The sequence below is a fragment of the Dendropsophus ebraccatus genome, chromosome 3, assembly GCF_027789765.1.
Source record: "Dendropsophus ebraccatus isolate aDenEbr1 chromosome 3, aDenEbr1.pat, whole genome shotgun sequence".
Lineage (NCBI taxonomy): Eukaryota > Metazoa > Chordata > Amphibia > Anura > Hylidae > Dendropsophus > Dendropsophus ebraccatus.
This window is the reverse complement of record NC_091456.1, coordinates 60756501-60776092: the sequence shown is the minus strand read 5'-3', so window position 1 is coordinate 60776092 and position 19592 is coordinate 60756501. Positions and strand designations below refer to the sequence as shown.

General features: G+C 42.2%; 1 protein-coding gene across 1 annotated transcript in view; it reads left to right on the top strand.

The window, feature by feature from the left end:
- The window catches only part of SMC5 (structural maintenance of chromosomes 5), a 68973-nt gene extending 51343 nt beyond the window's left edge, over positions 1-17630 (top strand). The window contains exons 19-24 of the mRNA XM_069961861.1: positions 11196-11291; positions 11665-11769; positions 12731-12850; positions 13321-13500; positions 13581-13676; positions 16435-17630. Coding sequence (XP_069817962.1) covers positions 11196-11291; positions 11665-11769; positions 12731-12850; positions 13321-13500; positions 13581-13676; positions 16435-16572 — 735 coding nt within the window. The 3' untranslated portion in view covers positions 16573-17630. The remainder of the gene's footprint in view (positions 1-11195; positions 11292-11664; positions 11770-12730; positions 12851-13320; positions 13501-13580; positions 13677-16434) is intronic.
- Positions 17631-19592: the final 1962 nt, after the last annotated feature.

Sequence of the window (19592 nt, the reverse complement as noted above, 5' to 3'; positions counted from 1 at the left end):
CCCTTTAAGTAATGCAGTTCTTTTACCAATATTCCTCGGAACAGCCGCCTGCTATGCAGGGAATTACAACACTGTCCTTTTCCTTTCATTTGCCTCGGTGCCTTTGTGTAACCCACAACTCCCCCAATGTCCTTGATTGTAACATGGCATACATCATAACCTTCTTGGATGAGAATACCTCTTTCATTTGCACCAGCAATGAAAACAAACAGAACTGGACAAAAAGCATTCATTGTGAAGAACTGATATGTTTGTGTGGTGGAAGAGTCGTTGCCTGTTACATAGCATTTTACTTTGTACCTTTCATTGGAACAGATATAATTTGCACTGTGCAGGCTTCTGAGTCTTTGCTCACAGAACACGGTCAGCTTCCAGTTATTCCTTTAGTCCTTGTTCACACTGTTTTCATGCTTGTGTTCAGCAGGCATGTTTGATGTTGACCATTGATGTGTGTCCGGCTAATGATAGTCTACATGCATGCTGACTAATGCACAGCACAATTATGTTACCAGGATCTTAGAAGCATAGGACTTCCAGTCATATTGCTATATAGAAAGCAGTAGTTCTGTAATGAATTCTTGTGTAAGTCATATTAGTACTAGTAGCATATTAGCAGCATTAAGACTGTAGTTATTAGCTCCCAGCCAAAAAGAAAAGCATACACACCTGCCCTGATCCACCAATGCTCACTTTTTTTTGTTAGTTTTTTGGGCCTTTAATACATTGTCCCCAAAGGAACTGCCTGCTCTGCCAATTGCTGACCAGCCTTGGCAAGTGACTAGCTAAGCACACAAGTTCCTACAGGGACACCATGTCCAACTAATTGAAGGTGAGTGGCAGGAATCCCGATCTTTTAGAATAGCAGCTGTGGGGTATCAGGGCAGCTAAAGGTGCGTTTACACATAACGATTATCGTGCGAATTTGAGCGATAATGATCGAATTTGAACGATAATCGTACGTGTAAACACAAAATTTGCAAATAATTCCGTGTAAACAGTCGTTTGCCGATTTAAGCAATGTGTGAGATAGGCTTGAGCGATCGCAAAGTGAATTTTCTGTACACTATATCGTTCCGTCTAAACGCTGATCATTATGGAAAAAAAAATTGTTACTCAGACATCGTTTACCGTACGATCGGGTCAATTATCGTTTCCTGTTAACGCACCTTAAGTGTGCTTTATTTTTTATTTTCAAAGCTCCACTCACTTTACAAATGTTTTCTGGGGCCAGAATACCCTTTTAATGCCCCACTGCTTCCAGCTCAGCCGTCCTGGTCTTTCTTACTGTTAAGGCTGGGATCACGCTACGTTTTTGCAATCTTTTTTTTTTTTTTTTTTTTAATTGCATTGCATTGTGTGCATCCGTTTTGATCCGTTTTTCCCTTGACTTTCATTATATATATATATATATATATATATATATATATATATATATATATATATATATATATATATATATATATATAAAAAAAGGATCAAAAAGGATGTTTTTTTTTGGTTTTTTTTATAAAGGACAAAAAAATAAGGTCGACTAAGTTTTTGTGTACGTTAAAAAAAACTGATCCTTTTTTTTTTTTTTTAAATCCAAGTCAATGGAAAACAGGATCAAAATGGATGCACACAATGCAATCCGTTTTTTGCAAAAAAAAAAAAAATGGATGAAAAGAACGGATTGCAAAAACGTAGTGTGAACCCAGTCTAACAGTAAATTTCCTGTATTAGTGTATGTGCATGTACCTTTATTTTACCACTGCAGTGGCCTCAGCAGTATACAGCACAAGACTGCTGAGACCAGGCTGCACCAGTCTTATGGGTATAAAGGCACATCATAGCTGCAGTTACATAAATGAAGTCAGGCAAGGGGTCCAGAGAGATTGCGCTGGAGCCTGTGGGGGAGATATGCTATTTTATCACGATTTGGGCAAAATTTTTAAATAAGTGGGGAAATCCTTTTACGTAAGGATTGGCACTTGACTGGCAGAAAAGGTAAAAAGTAGCTCTGTTGTAACTTTGCCATGTCCCATACTAGCCTGCAGGCAGTGTTTAGCACAAGGATATTACTTTGTGATGGTTTATTTTATGGTTATACAGTGCAGTCTTCTGTTTTTTTTTATTATTATGATGTAAGTCCATGGGAAACTGGTTCTCCTGTATGGCTTACAGCAGCATCCATTTTTACCATCTTCTAAAAAAAAGATTGCATTGTATAAAATCTGTGGAAACATCCTATATGCCGTGTACATGTGTAGGCCTGGAAAATAGAAAATGTGGAAACTCTACTCTCCTAAACATACACACCTCACATCAAGCAGGTAAAACTTGAAAAAGTGGAAACTAGGAGTAGCCTGCAGACTGCATATCAGGGGTCTGAAAAAGACTACAGACTCATGCGGAAAATAAATGTCAAAGGTAGCTATAGCCTTTAATTGTTCCCCGATGAAAAGAGATCTTTTCAGAAAATTTGAAAAATAGAAAGTAGCAACACTCCATATTGCCAAGTATCTTTAGTGTAAGGGTAGCTTCACACGTACCGTATCGAATCGGATTTTCTGCTCCAGATCCGCAGCAGATTTGACTAAATGAATGAACACCGCATTAAATCAGCACTGTCAAATCTGCTGGATTCTGGATCCGGAGCAGAAAATCCGCTGCGATATGGTACAAGTGAAGCTACCCTTAGGGTGGTTTGAAGGGAATCTGTCAGCTGCAATTCACATTCCAAACTGCTGACACTGTTAGATAGCTGTTATGACAAGGAGACACATAGTACCTTTCATATACACTCACCGGCCACTTTATTAGGTACACCTGTCCAACTGCACGTTACCACTTAATTTCTAATCAGCCAATCACATGGCGGCAACTCAGTGCATTTAGGCATGTAGACATGGTCAAGACAATCTCCTGCAGTTCAAACCGAGCATCAGTATGGGGAAGAAAGGTGATTTGAGTGCCTTTGAACGTGGCATGGTTGTTGGTGCCAGAAGGGCTGGTCTGAGTATTTCAGAAACTGCTGATCTACTGGGATTTTCACGCACAACCATCTCTAGGGTTTACAGAGAATGGTCCGAAAAAGAAAAAACATCCAGTGAGCGGCAGTTCTGTGGGCGGAAATGCCTTGTTGATGCCGGAGGTCAGAGGAGAATGGGCAGACTGGTTCGAGCTGATAGAAAGGCAACAGTGACTCAAACAGCCAACCGTTACAACCAAGGTAGGCAGAAGAGCATCTCTGACCGCACAGTACAGAGATGGGCTACAGCAGCAGAAGACCACACCGGGTGCCACTCCTTTCAGCTAAGAACAGGAAACTGAGGTTACAATTTGCACAAGCTCATCGAAATTGGACAGTAGAAGATTGGAAAAATGTTGCCTGGTCTGATGAGTCTCTATTTCTGCTGCGACATTCGGATGGTAAGGTCAGAATTTGGCGTCAACAACATGAAAGCATGGATTCATCCTGCCTTGTATCAACGGTTCAGGCTGATGGTGGTGGTGTCATGGTGTGGGGAATATTTTCTTGCCACTCTTTGGGCCCCTTGGTACCAATTGAGCATCATTGCAACGCCACAGCCTACCTGAGTATTGTTGCTGACCATGTCCATCCCTTTATGACCACAATGTACCCAACATCTGATGGCTACTTTCAGCAGGATAATGCGCCATGTCATAAAGCTAGAATCATCTCAGACTGGTTTCTTGAACATGACAATGAGTTCACTGTACTCAAATGGCCTCCACAGTCACCAGATCTCAATCCAATAGAGCATCTTTGAGATGTGGTGGAACGGGAGATTGACATCATGGATGTGCAGCCGACAAATCTGCGGCAACTGTGTGATGCCATCATGTCAATATGGACCAAGATCTCTGAGGAAGCTTCCAGCACCTTGTTGTATCTATGCCACCAAGAATTGAGGCAGTTCTGAAGGCAAAAGGGGGTCCAACCCGTTACTAGCATGGTGTACCTAATAGAGTGGCCGGTGAGTGTATGTCTGTGCTTCCAGAATGTAGTGCATGGTGCAAAGAGGTCTAGGAAGCGTTTCCAAGCTCCTGAAGGCTGCAAGCTGTAATATCTCCTCTTCCCCCTTCCTGCGTGATTGAAATCTGGAAGCTAAGTCCCAGCAGGGTCAGGTATGGGAGGATGGAGGAAGAAGGGGTTACAGCTTGCTGCAATTTAGGTGCTCAGTAAAGACTCTTTGTGCTATAAAATAAAATGATTTTTGTTTGTTCTGGAAAAAACAATCTATGAAAGGTACAATGTGGCTCTGTGACTTAACAGCTATTCAACAGTGTCGGCAATTTGGAAAGTGAATTGCAGCCGTCAGATTCCCTACACATGAACCCCAGTGGTTCTACTAGATGCAGTTTAGGATAACACAGGGTGCTGAGCAGGTATAAGAATCTGTATAATAGGCGGGGATGGGTCTTGGTGCGTTCATCTATTAATAAATAGTATACTAAGAGTAAGAATAAATAGACTCTTAACTTGTCCTGGGTGTTTCTTGTTTCTTCTGCAGACTTTCAGATTGGAAGCTTTGGCTAGTTTGATCTATGTCCATTCAAATGTTGAGGACTGTAAGGTATTTGTATTTCCTGCAATGCCACAAAGCCATAGAGTATACTGTCATCTGACATTCCAGATAAACAATAGTGAACATTTAAGTCATTGCATGGGAACAAAAACTAGGAACTAGTGATAGCCAATAACAGAGTAGGTGACATTTAGCTCTGCAGTTCTTTTATTTTCAGGACCTTTTATGTGCATCGTTGTAAAAGATGTGAATACGCTTTAAGGGTGTGTTCACACGTACAGGATCCGCAGCAGATTTGATGCTGCAGTTATCAATGTAACTAAATGACTGAACACCGCATCAAATCTGCTGCGGTTCCTGTACATGTGAACACACCCTTAAGTAAAACTATTATCCAGGCTTAGAAAAACATGGCCGCTTTCTTCCAGAAACAGCGCCACTTTTGTCCTCTGTTTGTGTGATATTGAAGCTCAGTTTTATTGAAGTCAATGGAGCCCAGTTGGGATAACGCACAGAACCTAGGGCAGGTATGGTCCTGTTTTTGCAAGAAAGTAGCTGTGCCTTTTTTTCAATTTAATACACATAATTCTTAATCACTGTGTAAGGTTCTACAACTAGTAGACAGGAGGATATTTATCAAGCTGTCTTATAGTAAGATTTTCTTTGTTGCCCATAGTAACCAATCACAAACTGAAAGCTGAGCTGTGATCGGTATGGGCAACAAAGAACTGTAAGACTGGTAAATATCCCCTTTTGTATTTTAAATCCTCTTCATATATTGTGTTTGCTGTCAGTGAACACAAACCATCTTTTTTTTACGTTTGGATGCAGCAAACACATATTGGGGGAGATTTATCAAACATGGTGTAAAGTGACACTGGCTCAGTTGCCCCTAGCAACCAATCAGATTCCACCTTTCATTCCTCACGGATTCCTTGGAAAATGAAAGGTGGAATCTGATTGGTTGCTAGGGGCAACTGAGCCAGTTTCACTTTACACCATGTTTGATAAATCTCTCCTATTGTATCTAGCTAATCCTGCTATATCTAACCAGTCGTCACTTCTGATAGTTTCCCACAGTATATTAGTTCGACTCGTTTAGACCACTGAAGTGTTTTTGTGCGTTCACACTTACGAGATCTGCAGCAGATTTGATGCAGTGTCCAGTCTTTTAGTTACATTGATATCTGCAGCATCAAATCTGCCGCGGATCCTGTAAGTGTGAAAGCATCCTTACAGGTTTTCATGTAATAATTAAAAAAAAAAAACAGAGGGTTTTCCAAGAAGCAGAACACGTCTAAAGCTTTTTACTCCCTGCCGCTGACCCCCCCTTCCTCTCTGAAATTTAGAGAGGGTGGGTCTAAGTTATGACCATCATGTGCGGGCCAAATGCTTAGCCTGCATAGTAAGAACCAGGCAGTCGGGACCATGTTGGAAATTATTTTTACATGAAAATTGGTGAGTGTCTTGCTTTTTATTCATTGCTTGTGAATTTTGTCTGCAACTCCCTTCCGAAGCTGAGCTCCATTATACTATCTCAATTCCCAATATATTATATCAAGTCTGGAAAGCACTGCCTGTTTGGACATTTATGCGATTGGGGTGGGCTGACAGCAGTGCCGGCTGTTTTCGGCTGATAATTGTCTTGTGTAATAGAAGGCAAAGATCAGCCCACATGAACGATGTTGGCTGATGGCTACAGTCGTTTGTCTTTCAACATGTTAAAAGACAAACGACTAATATAGCAGCGCTCTGTGGAATAGGAGCGGCGGTAGCAGACCACTGCTATCTGCTATGGGCTGCCGGACAACCTAGTGCTCACCCGGGCAGCCCTTTAGCCCTTAGATACCTGATTTGCTGCATTGAAACTTATTTTGCGTGGTTTGAATAGCATTATTCCTAGGAACAACTAGCTGAATGCTCCTTTTTAAGTAAAGCATACATTTTAGTTGTTTTTTTCTAAGTGTTTGATAAATATTTTATCTGTTTTAAAATATTTATATAAAGCATTTTCTTTCCTAGTTTTTTAAAAGTCTACCAGTGGAATTTTCAAAATGAATGGAAGCCGAATGTTACTCAAATTTATAATGCTATATAGTAAAATACTAGGCTTAGAATTACATTAGGCTGTAAAAGCAGAACACCAATATAAATAAGAGAAAGAAACCCAAATAGCTGCTTATTTTAGGCTTTGCATTAATGAACACAGTTATAGAAAATTAGTTGACCCTACCCTGTAGATAGCAATACAAAAAGGGGCCATAAGTTCTTCCATAACAAACAGTTAAAGTGTCACTGTTACAACTTGTAAAATCTAAGTCAGGGGATGTGAAATAAAGCATATTTGCAATATACATTAATTATTTATTAGTTATTAAAACAAAGCTATCCAGGTCCAGTCTCCTTAAGGCAGCTTCTTAGACTTGTGCCGGTTGAAAAGAGAATAAAAACAGTCCCGGGGAGTACAGTGTGTCACGGCTCAATGTATCCATCACTCAAATGATTGCCTTCTCTGTGAGCGTGCCTGCGTGCTTCCTGTGTTAAGTCACTTTTTTTTTTTTTTTGCTTAACACCTTTTAAATAATAATTATTTATGATTTTTTCCATTTGTTTTTCATCTTAGTTCTGTATTAAATTAAAAACTGGGCCAAGTTTCCCTTTTTCCTGGCATCCTGGGAGGAGTGGCAGGGAGCGGACCACCGCTAAAAGGCTGGCAGCTTGATAAGTGGAGTGTAGATCAAATGAAGCGATTTGCTTTGATTAGACAAGCGATTTATCATACATTTTATATGTATTTTCCGACGTATAAGACGACTCCTAATTTTTCAGGGGTTCATCTTATACATTGGAATATGTCAACCCCTGCCTGACTGCAGCAGGGTTTACTAGCTGGAGCCCTGCTGCAGTCAGGCAGGGGTTAATTGAAGTTGGGAAAAAAATAAATAAACTCACCTGTCACCCGTTCCCTACAGCCGCGCATCTCCCAACATGTTTCTGGTGCAGGCAGTGTAATCCACACTGCCTTTACTGGAGGTCCCCAAAGCTTTTGCGGCAGCTGAGCATCTCATTGAAGAAGCTCGGGGACGCTAGATTGCTGGGAGAGCTTCGGGAGAATGGCAGAGGCTTCGGGGACTTCCGGCGCCTCTGTCATTGTACTGAAGCTCTCCTGGCAGCCGAGTGTCTCCGAGCTTCTCCAAATGAGACGCTCAGCTGCCGCAAGAGCTTTGGGCACCTCCGGCACAGGCAGTGTCTCTGCATCAAACTGCCTGCGCCGGAAACTTGATAGGAGATGCGCGGATGCCAGGAAGGGGTAACAGGTGAGCTGAATTAATCGTCTTTTTTTATAGTGGTCACTGCATATGTTGAGGATGCGGGCATTTTTTAGCTCCCCCCCACCCTATGCGTCGACCATACCTGGCGTATAAGATGACCCCCGACTCCTGAAAAGATTTTTTTAGGGTTAAAAAGTCGTCTTATACGCTGGAAAATACTATAACTGTGTGAATGATCGTAGAATGGTAAAGTCAGAGATGGTGATGTCACTCAGGGTGCGGTGCTAGAGCTTATAAAGAAGATCCAGCCAAGCCTTCTGTGACATCAGATGATAAGTTGAAGCTGAGGTGGCGCGATTCCGCTAATTTTGCTCAGTGTGAACATACCCTTCTATGGTGTTACGGGCAGGTCCTGTCCTGATCCAACATCTTGTCTCAGAAGTAGGTAGAGGAGACAAGCAGCAAGAACTGAAAATTGCAGGGGACCAGGGTAGGATAACATTTTATTTAAATTTTTTTTTTTTCCTAGCAGCCCCAGCATAATATGAAAAAATCTCGGATCCTCGTCTGATCATCTGTTAAGAGCTTGCATTAAAATTTATCATCGCCCACACATCTTCCTGTAAACAAGGGATGTGAGGCCGATGACCATAAAGGGAAACTGACAGCATGGATATACGTATATCTTTTTTGTCATTTTCCATATCACAGAGCATACTTACTGCTGCTGCGATCCGGCATCCGATTCTCCCATCCAGCCTATGTGTCTTCAGGCCCCACCTCTTCCAGCTGTAAACCATTTTGGAGGAGGCGGGACCTGAAGACAGTGTCTGGACGGGAGAGCCGGAGGAACAGGATGCCGGATCGCTGCAGCAGTAAGTATATGCACTGTTGTGTGATATGGAATACACATGGATCATTGGTGCAACCCGGCCACTAGATTTCTTGTGCTGTGTAAGGGCACTGGAAACGAGCGCTGATCTTGTGAGAGGTGCTTGTTTGTGGATGCTGTGGCCGAGAAATCTGTAATCTAAAAGGAGCTTTACTAAGGTCCCAGTAGTTTACACAGGTCATGGGTATCTGAAGCCATACTGACTGCAGAGCATCCCAAAGCTGCTGAAGGGTATGTAGGGAAAGATCGATAGAATGAATTTTGGTCGCACTTTTGCAACCAGCGTCAGACGTTTCTAGATGTGACATTTTATATTTTCTTGCTAGAAGATCCCTTCCACCCCCGTGAAGGCAAACAGCATTTATGGGTGTACGTGAGCTGCAAAACTTAATTCATACCCAAATCAGGTGATGGTGCCCTTAACTTTGATAAGTGGACCCAGAGAATGCCAGGAAAAATTCCCTACACCATATTGTCACCACAACCAGCTTGTGTTCTCCAGCAGTGATTGCAGGGTGATTTTTTCTTTGATATTTCTCATCTGGGAAACCAAACTTTTGAGATTTCTGACACCCTTGGCCCAAAGGCCAGTAATCATCCTTTATTTTACCTGTGACTGCAATGTGTCACAGCCAGCATATTGCACACCGTATATACACCAAACTAGCTCACAGCACGTGGCTTCCTTCATGAGTTATGTACTGCTGACATTGATCATAATAATGTGACTAGACTGTATATTCATAGTACTTACTATTGATGCCACATGTTTAGCAGTGTTAAAATTAGACCAAAAAATTTGCATCATATTAAACTTGCCCGATCTCATCTATGTTACTCACTCATTTCATAAGTGGAGCACTCCTCCTGATCTTTTTGCATTATTGCAATGTGTAACTAGCTTTGGTGGTCTGCTGTTTACAATAACGTTTTTAACCGGGACAAAAACATGCTTATAGCTTGAGCTCATTGTCTTATCCCATGAATGTTCCAAAGTGAAAGCATACTTCATGGATCTGATTAAAAAAAATAACGAAAAAAATAAACTCCCTTTTCTCCCTAGAAATACTGTGGATTGGCTAGAATTGCCTATGCTTCTCATACAGTCTGTTGGGACTGAATAGTATTGGAGGGATTGCAGTTCAGCAGTGCTGTAGCATCGGTATGGGGAGTTGTTAAAGAGTATGTACCACCAGGTACATCCTCTTTAATCTGAACCCATTGATCGAACGGCGCCGCCACGGGGAAGCCGGTGCTGTGGTCCATTTTTTTGAATCGTGGCCCGGTTCCCGTGCACAGCGCCGTTCTATGCACTGGAACCGGCCGGTGCTCAAGCACTGGAGGCCAGCCGGCCCGCCCCCAGTGGGAGGGAATTCCCTCCCCTCTGACACAACTCCATTCATTCTAAGGGAGCCGTGTAATACAGGGGAGGGAATTCCCTGCGTGTTCAATACGTTCAATATGGCTGATCTCTCTAGCTCATCTAACATTACAGAATTTCACAGATGACCTCCATTTCAAGATAAAACAGGTAAAAAGGGTGCGGAACTTCAGTAGGAGAGGAACTCCAATGTGATCAAATGAAATAAGTTTTTTAAAATAAAAAAATACGTGTTATGAGGCCTCATAATGCATAGTTTGTATTTTATCAGTATTTTCTATTAAAAATAATTTCATTTTATCACATTGAAGTTCCCCTCCTACTGTAGTCCCTATTTACCTGTGTTTTCTTGGAGTGGAGGATACCCCACTGTGGACTGCACAGCAGTGGCTGCTGTTGGTGAGACTCTATCTTGGTTCCGGCTTTTGGAGAGTTGTGCCTCGTTGCTTGCACAACACTAGCAGGTGAGATTTTGTCTTGCTGTGCCTGGTTGTTCTCTCGCCTATTCACACTGAGGTTTCTGCACCATGGAGCGCTGTCTTGTTTTATTATTCTATTACAGAATGTCAGGCTCTTTCCACCATATTTGTAGGCAGCTTTGCCTTAGTTACTAGTGCTCACTGTCGATGTTGATGACAATTATATGGAAATCTACTATCAATGTTATTCAGAGGTGTCTGAAAGACACGTCTGCTGATATGGGAGGGAATCATAAATACATGTGATGCTCATGTCTGCCATTTTGAAACACTAAACCCCAAAGGGAGAAGTTAATATTTACCATGTAATTGTGTATGCCGGACATGCCACCAAACAGTGCTCTGCACATTTCCATTGCTGTTTAAATAGCAATGGTTAATTGTGCAGAAGCCAGGCTTGTCATACAGCTGTGAATTTTTACGTCCACTTAGTTCATTTCCCGTACACCTTTGGTGAACTTGGTATTTTCTCTCAGCAGACGCTGGCAGCATGTTCTTTGAATGTACAGATTTCTTCTATTTCTCTGGAACATTGTGTCTCATTGTTCCCTCTGCTTGTAGTGTTATCATTTCAAAACTTCAAATGTGGTGATAATTTTATGCTCATTTTAAGGTTTGTTTGCTTTTTCTTTATTTTAGGCTTTTCAATCACTTCCCAATACACTGGATGAAATAGATGCTGTGCTAAATGAAGAACGGTCCAGAGCCTCTTGCTTCACAGGCTTAAACTCTTTTGTATGTTGTCTAGTTTTTTTTCTGATAGTACTTACCCTCCCACGCTGTGTTAAAGCTCAGTAATAATAAGCTAGGCAGCAGGAACAATATGTTTGAAATGCCAGAATTTGAATCTATTAGAATTTTAAGTAGAGTCTTTAAGAAAGAACAGAACATACTGTTCCCTTGCACCAAAAAATACTGTGCTTAACCTGGCAACTGTCATTTGTTTGTGTTGCCATGTGTCATTTCATCTTGCATTTGCTTCTAAAGGCAAACTAGAAAATAGGAGTAAGCAGTGTGTTTGGAATTCCATCTAGATCCTGTTCTCTATCTAGGCCTTGTTCTTTAAGGTAGTGTTGTTGTCTGAATTGTTCTGGATTTGTATTGTCAGGTTGTGGAGGACTACACCAAACGAACAAGAGAAATAGAAGACTTGACAGAGGAGCTTAATAGGAAGAAAGCAGAATTAAATAATTTTAGACAAAACATATTACAGGTATTTTTCAACTTTTTTTCATCAACAATTTTACTTGAGAAATGCAAGGACCTGTTACCATGCGCATTCTTTTTAAAACCCATAGATTTGGATTGTCAGCATGCATGTCTGACCACACTTTATTCAACCAGATAGGAGCGGTACCCCATTCACCCATTCCATGATCTATTGGGGTCCCTATGGTCAGGCCCCAGTGACGCTTATCACATAACCTTTTGATGTTGTGTAATAGCGATGCGAGGCCAACGGCTTATGATTGTATTATAAAATAATTAAGTGTTAACTTGTCTTACCACCTTCCCCGGCGTCCTCAGGCCTTCCATGGTGTCCTTGGGGGCCCTCCCTGGTCTCTGCAGCTCTGCTTTCTGCTCCCTTCAGTTCTGGTCTCTGCACTGACAGGCCGCAGCTGCTTAGCCAATCACTGGCCGAAACAGGCTGTGGCCAATTATTGGCTAAGTGGCCGGTGGCCTGTCAGTGCAGACACCAGAACAGATGGCAGAGCTGCAGACACCAGGGAAGGCCCCCGAGGACACCAGGGAATGTTGTAAGGTATGTTAGTACAGTGGGGGAGAGCTTCAAACTGCTTTTTCATGATAAAAATGCATTTTTCAGGTAATAAACCCAATTACAAAGTTTCTTAAAACCGCCTGTACTATTGGTTTCTGGAAAAAAAAATAAAAAATTTAACGACAGTGACACTCTGAAAGCTAAAAATTTGTGCCCCATCAGTGTGGGTGTGTGTATCAGCAGAATGACAACTAGGATAGAGATATCTTACTGTATCCTTCGCGGTGCATGCACAGTGAGAGACTGAATTGTGCTTTAGCCTTACTCGCTTACTGTGCGCATGCTGAGGGTACATTTGCTTTTAAAGCTGAAGAAACAGGATGACAAGTCTTTAAAATATGACGCTGGGCAGTACAATGCGTTTCCTTAAAACTATCACTTGAATTTTGTCCAGGTTAAAGAAGACTGGCTCGTTCCTTTGAAGCAGTTGGTGGGAAAAATCAATGAGCAGTTTAGCAGTTTCTTCAGGTCAATGCAATGTGTAGGTGAAGTTGATCTACACACAGAAAATGAGGTGAGGTACTGGTGAGGAGAAGCTCATGGTGTGGAGACATTTTTTTTCATCATAATGTAGTTTAAATTTTTAAGGATATCTGTTGTAGTAGTACAGTGAACAGAGTCCTCCGAGCGTACGCCATAGTGTTCTGCCACATTATCTATGTGGTCAGGAGCATGACAGTGGCTGTGATAACTACCAGGGATCGGAGAAGCCTCCAAAGGGTTGTTTTTTTAGGATGACTGCCATGAGAACATAGTCTATATATGCCCTGTGTTTTTCCCTACCTCAGAGGGTAATAGCGATACACAGATGCTGGTATCCTTTCCAATAGCTACAGTGACAAGGATTGGTTTGGATATTGCCTTGCTTGTGGAAAAAGACATTTTGCTTTTGTGTGGTACTACCATCATATATACAAGAGTAACATTGTGATGCAAATCAGTGGTTTTTCTTTTCCTATTTCAACATTGTATTCTGTTTTATAGGAAGACTATGATAAGTATGGAATAAGAATCCGTGTTAAATTTAGAAGCAGCACTCAGCTTCATGAGTTGACCCCACACCATCAAAGTGGAGGTGAGCGGAGTGTTTCAACCATGCTGTACTTGATGGCTCTTCAAGAACTGAACAGGTGTCCTTTCCGCGTTGTAGATGAAATCAATCAGGTAATGGAATAAAGAGCTTCCTTAAAAGATATGGATAAGTCCCTTGTCTTTACCTTTACTCAATGTGATGTTGCTTTAAGGGCATGGATCCTGTGAATGAACGGAGGGTATTTGAAATGGTGGTGAAGACTGCATGCAAAGAAAGCACATCTCAGTATTTCTTTATTACACCTAAGGTAATTGACTTTTTTTTTTGGGGGGGGGGGGGGGGGGGAGAATTAATTGTTAGTATGTTAGAGAAAGCAGCATTTAAATTCATTTTCAGAGCACTGACTATTCACTTCCCTAAAGACTATTCCACAAGAACTAGAAAAAACTGTGTTCCTCCTCTAAATACATTCCAGTGTTCGCCACCTCCATGTCTTTTTTTTGCTTCTGATATAATAATAATGCATGCTGGGTATGCGCTAATAGATGTTTGTGTATTGTATATGCACAGACAGTAATGTAACATATAGATTTGTTACATTGCATTTCATTTTAATAAAAAAATATATACATGTAAGGAAAATAAACACATTTTCCATTTTAAAAGGGATATTTTGTCATATTTACAGTTTATAAAGGGGTTGGCCACTTTATAGTAAAATGGTTCAGTGTACAGTATTAGTAAGTGTACTCACTGTATATACTGACAGCAGCTCCCTGTGTGTCTCCTAAAGCTACAATCAGCCTCCCATCCTCCAGGCTGTGCTACCCTGCTCTGTGGTGAGTCTGTCCATAAGATGGCGTACATGGAGGAGCATGCGATCATGCCCTGCCCTCAGTGTGCTCCATAGCCATATACAGGCTCAGTGGTGGACACTGGGGGGCGTGGCATGGTCACATGGTCCTCTGTCATGTCCATGTCCATTTATGAACAGAAACACCACAGAGCAGGACAGCCCATCCTGGAGGAGAGAAGTCGGATTTTAGCTCTGAGGTAAACAGGGAGCTGCTGTCAGTAAGTGAAGTGAGCACACTTACTAATACTATACACTGAGCAATTTTACTATAAAGTGGCCAACCCCTTTAAATTCAATTTAAAGTAAAAAAAAATAAAAATTGAAATGCCATAGAGATACAGCAAAACTTCTAAACGGTCCTGTACGGTGTGTTCAGACCATGACTGGTCAGGAGAATGTGTGAAGAAGTACAAGTTAGTATATCCTCTCCTGGCTTCATGTTAAATTTATGGGTCCTTCCAGGTTTCTTAGAGCAGGAAGAAGCGCATGCTACACCCACTCCTTGTACTGATTGGTTAGGTTTCACTACACTGTCTCTTGCTAATAGGTTCACAAGTTGGAAGGCAGCATGCAATCGTCTGAGACACTGATGTCAGCGCCATCACTTTTGTTTCTTGCATTTGTTTTAATAAATTTCCTGTTTCTGAGCAGCAGAGTCCATTAACCCCTCCAAAGAGTGAATTGCCCATTATATTTATAAGCTCCTGCTGTACACCCTGTGCTGATTTGCAAGGTTTCTGTCTAGTTAATACCCACATTATTGGTAGGACTATTATGCTCTGCAGCTCAGAAATACAGATTCTTTATAAAAGTGAATGCAAGTGAGACATGCTGCAGTTACGGTGTCTGTCACCTTCAGATAACGCAGCATACATCACATTTAAGAGACCAGTGCCTTTAAAGATACAATCCCCAAGTCATATGTGCAGAATCGTGTGTTTGTGCGTAGCATACTGTCCATAGATTTTTGCATAACGGGTCCAATGCAGTTGTCCTTGCAATGAATTGTGCCCTTACTGTTCCTGTATGGCCACTTCGGTCTGCATGCCATTCATACTCTGTGGGGCTGCCAAACATTTCTGGGAGCTGAACTCAGAAACTTTTGGTGGCACTATAGTACAGGGATGGGAAACCTGTGGCTCTCCAGCTGTTGCAAAACTACAATTTTCATAATGCCAAAGGCTGTCCAGGCATGTTTTGCAACAGCTGGAGGGCCACAGGTTTCCCATTCCTGCTACAGAGGATTGATGTAGCGCATTGAATGCACTATTATGTCTCCGTTTATGGAATTGGTGGGTGTCCACCAAAACCCCTGAAATGCTTAGGGCCAGTTCACACGGAGTAAAATGGTGGACCTCTCCGCATAGAATCCCGCCAGCCTCCATGTCATAATGCAGTCTATAGGAGGGCTCACGTGCCTCCTCTCTCTGCTCGGAAGAATTTCAATTCAATGAATGTCAATTCTTCCACGTGAAAAGAGGAGGCGCGAGCCCTCCCATAGACTGCCTTTGTTGACACCGAGGCTGGCGGAATTCTCCGCACCTTTTACTCTGTGTGAACTGGCCCTGACAGTATCAGCATTTGCAGAGTAAAACCAAGCTGTATATAAGTGCTAATAATAAAAAAAGAAATGTGTATAAATTGTGTGCTGGGTTTACACATTTCCCAGCTATTAAGACAATGTTTAAGGGAAACTGACAGGTACTGCTGGCGCCCGCCCTGCTCTCCAGCCACCGCTCAGTTTGCAGTCTCTTTGACACTGGGCCCTGAGAATAAAAGACTTTTTCCACAAATAACATCCAACACACCAGCGATATACAGTACACATCGGGGGAGATTTATCCAACTGGTGTAAAGTAGCAACCAATCAGATTCCACTTTTCAGCTAAGACAATTCTACTTTACACCAGTTTGATAAATCTCCCCCATAGAGTCTTGTTTAAGAAGTAACTGGTGACTGTTGCTGCTGCTCATTGCTCTTTTCCCTAAATCTTCACTTCAATATGTAAATTAGGTGGTTCGGTGCTCTGTGGGTGAAACTACCGCCTTCAGTGCCCCAATTCCCCCCTCATGAATATTCACCTGCTGTTGTTTTTCTTTTATTGTATTTTATTGGTATGTGGTTTTAAAAGTAAAATATTGCTAAAGAAAAATAATGCATATTCATCATTTATTTTTAATATTGGTTTATTGATATTTTTACCTGCAGCTGCTCCAGAATCTAACATATGCTGACAAAATGACTATCCTGTTTGTCTACAATGGTCCCTACATGGTAGAATCCACAAAATGGAATTTGAAAGCTTTTCATAGAAGACGTCGAAGAGTAGCTTCAGCCACACAGTAAATGTGCCTTTACTTAAAAGGAGAAGACTGTCCAGAATGATAAATGCAGTACAGGAACATAATAAAGAATCAATATTTATCCATCCCTGTGCCACCTTAGTGCTGTGTCCCAGGCTCACTGACCGCTCAGCCAGTCAGTGACTGGGGTGGGTCATCGCTACAGTCATTGCCAGGTTGACTGAGCATTCCTGAGCCTGTTGTGGCATTGCAGGACCGGGAGCTGCATGCAGCCAGTGGGGGTCCAGGAGCGGTAATGCAGCGATGCGAGGGTACAGGGATAAGTAAGTACTGATTCTTTATTATGTTTCTGTACCCCCCTGCTTGCACTGTTTTTTGTTTGTTTTTTTTGTTTGTTTTTTGTTTTAGCCGGACTTCTCCTTTAATCTAGTCTTCCCTGCAAGCATTCAAATAAGAGCTTTGCTGTAAAATAAGAAGTGTTGCTCTCACTCTTAGCAGCCATTCTTCTCTCTGTTGACCCGCTCTCCTAACAAAAATGTCATGTCTGTCCTCCTCTCATTCTGAGGCAGTTGTCACATGATCTTGTGAAAGAATACAGTGAGAAATAAAGGGGCTGGCAGATGGAACTAATGAAAGTATAGTTGAGCAAATTTCGAGCACGCGCTGATTCGTTCGAACCCAAATGTGCAGAATTGGATTAGTGGTGGTTGCTAAAGTTGGATGCAGCCTTAGGGAGCCTGACAAAACATGGACACAGGCATATCCATGTATTCCCGGACTCACCAGGGCTGCATCCAATTTTAACAGCCACCACTGATCAAATGCTGCACATTCGGGTTTGAACTAATCAGAGCGTGCTCGAAATTTGCTTATCTGTAGTTGAGAGGAGGTGGAAGTGCACAAGGAATGACTCTTCATAATGGGTACGGCTAAAAGCAATCATCTGGGGTCCTATTTATCCTACCAATTTATTTTTTGTGTTTATTGAAATATTGATGTATAGGACCTTTCTGGTATACAGTACCAGAATAATTTTGTATGTTCTTATTGAAGTTTCTATAAAAATTTCTTTACTATATAATAAACATATTTTTTTCAGTCTCACAGACTCAAGTGTGTGAAAATGCAAACCAGTTGTGTTTTTTAGGGGGTTGGTGGTGATGTCACTTAGGTTTAAAAAACTGACATTCTCTTTAAAATAATTTTTGAGGGGTGTCATTGTAAGTTGGGATTGTGTACATCTAAAGTGTTTCTCAAAACCTCCAGGTCTTTGAGACTATTAATGAAAGGGCACTATTTTTTAAACTCAGTTTTATTAAAAGTGTAGAAAAGAGCAGTACAAAAGAGAAATAGCACATGTATCGTCAATGGAGGAATAACATGGACAGTTCCAGCATGTTCATCAGGTGGTAAGTATAACAGAAGGCACTGCGTAAAGGCAAATTACAGCCAAAAACAAATCGTTACAAACTCACATAACAGAGGTGATTCAATTACACAAACAACATAATTAAGTCCTATCAGGGGGAGATATTGTCAGGTGGGAATCTTTCCACGCTCCCCATACTTTAGCAAATTTTTTAGGACATTTACGGTGCAAATAAATGATTTTATCATACATCATTACTGTGTTAACTTGTTTTTTTCCACATGTGGAGGTTAGGGGGGCGAGGGTCCATCCATCTGATGGCAATGGATTTACGAGCGAGAAACTACGTCTCCCTTAAAAAAGTGCGCTGGTGGGGCGTCCAGACCTCCTCCTCCAACAAGCCAAACAGGCATACTGACGGCGACAGTGGAACTGGCATTGAGAGGACCGAGGACAATAGCTGGATCACTGCACTCCAGAAAGAGGCAATGGACGGGCATATCCACACCATGTGCCAGAAGTCTGCTTGACCAGTCTGGCACTTGGGGCATGTGGGGGCTGGGATGCGGCCCATGCGAAATAAGCGCTGGGGTGTTAAATATGCCTGGTGAATAAAATACAATTGGATAAGTTTGTTATTAGCTGCTGGGGATACAAATGTGTGAGACTCTAATAGGGCCTCACAGTCCTCCTCATCCAGAGTAGGAATATATGCTTTCCACTTGTCTAATGCCGGAAGAGGCCTGGACGCCACCACCGCAGTGATCAGGTAGGAGTAGAGAGTAGAGACTAGGCCTCCTGGGCCTTGGGATCTAATTACACCTATTAAGAGGTGCGAGGACAATGAAGTCGTTGGGGTTGGGAACTGCGCGTTCAGGGCATGGCGCAGTTGAAGGTACCTAAAGAAGGAGGTACGTGGGATGCCAAAAGAATCCCTGAGGGAGTCAAAAGTACGTATGGCATGGTCTATATACATGTCACTCACATATAGGACCCCTACCTGAACCCAATAGTTCTGCTCGGGGAGAGATAATAGATGCGAGAGAGAGTGGTTATTCCATAGTGGAGCCTCCAAGGGGGTTCCCCGAAACTGCAATTTGTTCCCGGCTGCTATCCAGACCTTACGGCCTACTTTGTGGGCTGGTAGGGCCTGTACTCGGGGGCAGGAAGATGCCTCCAAGTAGGACTACAGTGAGATCGGGGAGATGAAGTCCATCAAGTGTTGGTCAGGGGAGTGTCCCGGGTCTACCTGCAGCCATGGGTTTTGGTATTTCAGTTGCCCGGCAAGATAATAGAGGTATATATTGGGGAGAGACACACCTGCATTATCCTTTGGGCGTTGTAGTTTAGCAAATTGGAGTTTTGATCGTGATGAACCCCATATGAAAGGGATCATAGCTGAATCCAAGTCTCGGAAAAAGGATTGCGGAATTGGGACAAATATATGTTGCAGGGTATAAAGGGTATTTGGGCAGAACCACCATCTTAATTAAATTAATTCGGCCCACCACTGACAGCGGTAGCGAGGCCCAGATTCTAAATTTGTTATGGAAATGTCCCAACAATGGAAGGGCGTTTAGTGCTAGTGTCTGAGTGGGGGTCTTGGCAATCATGATACCTAAATATTTGAAATGGTCCACTATGATCAATCCCTCCAACACGGAGCCCACACTACCATTTCTAGATGAACTAAG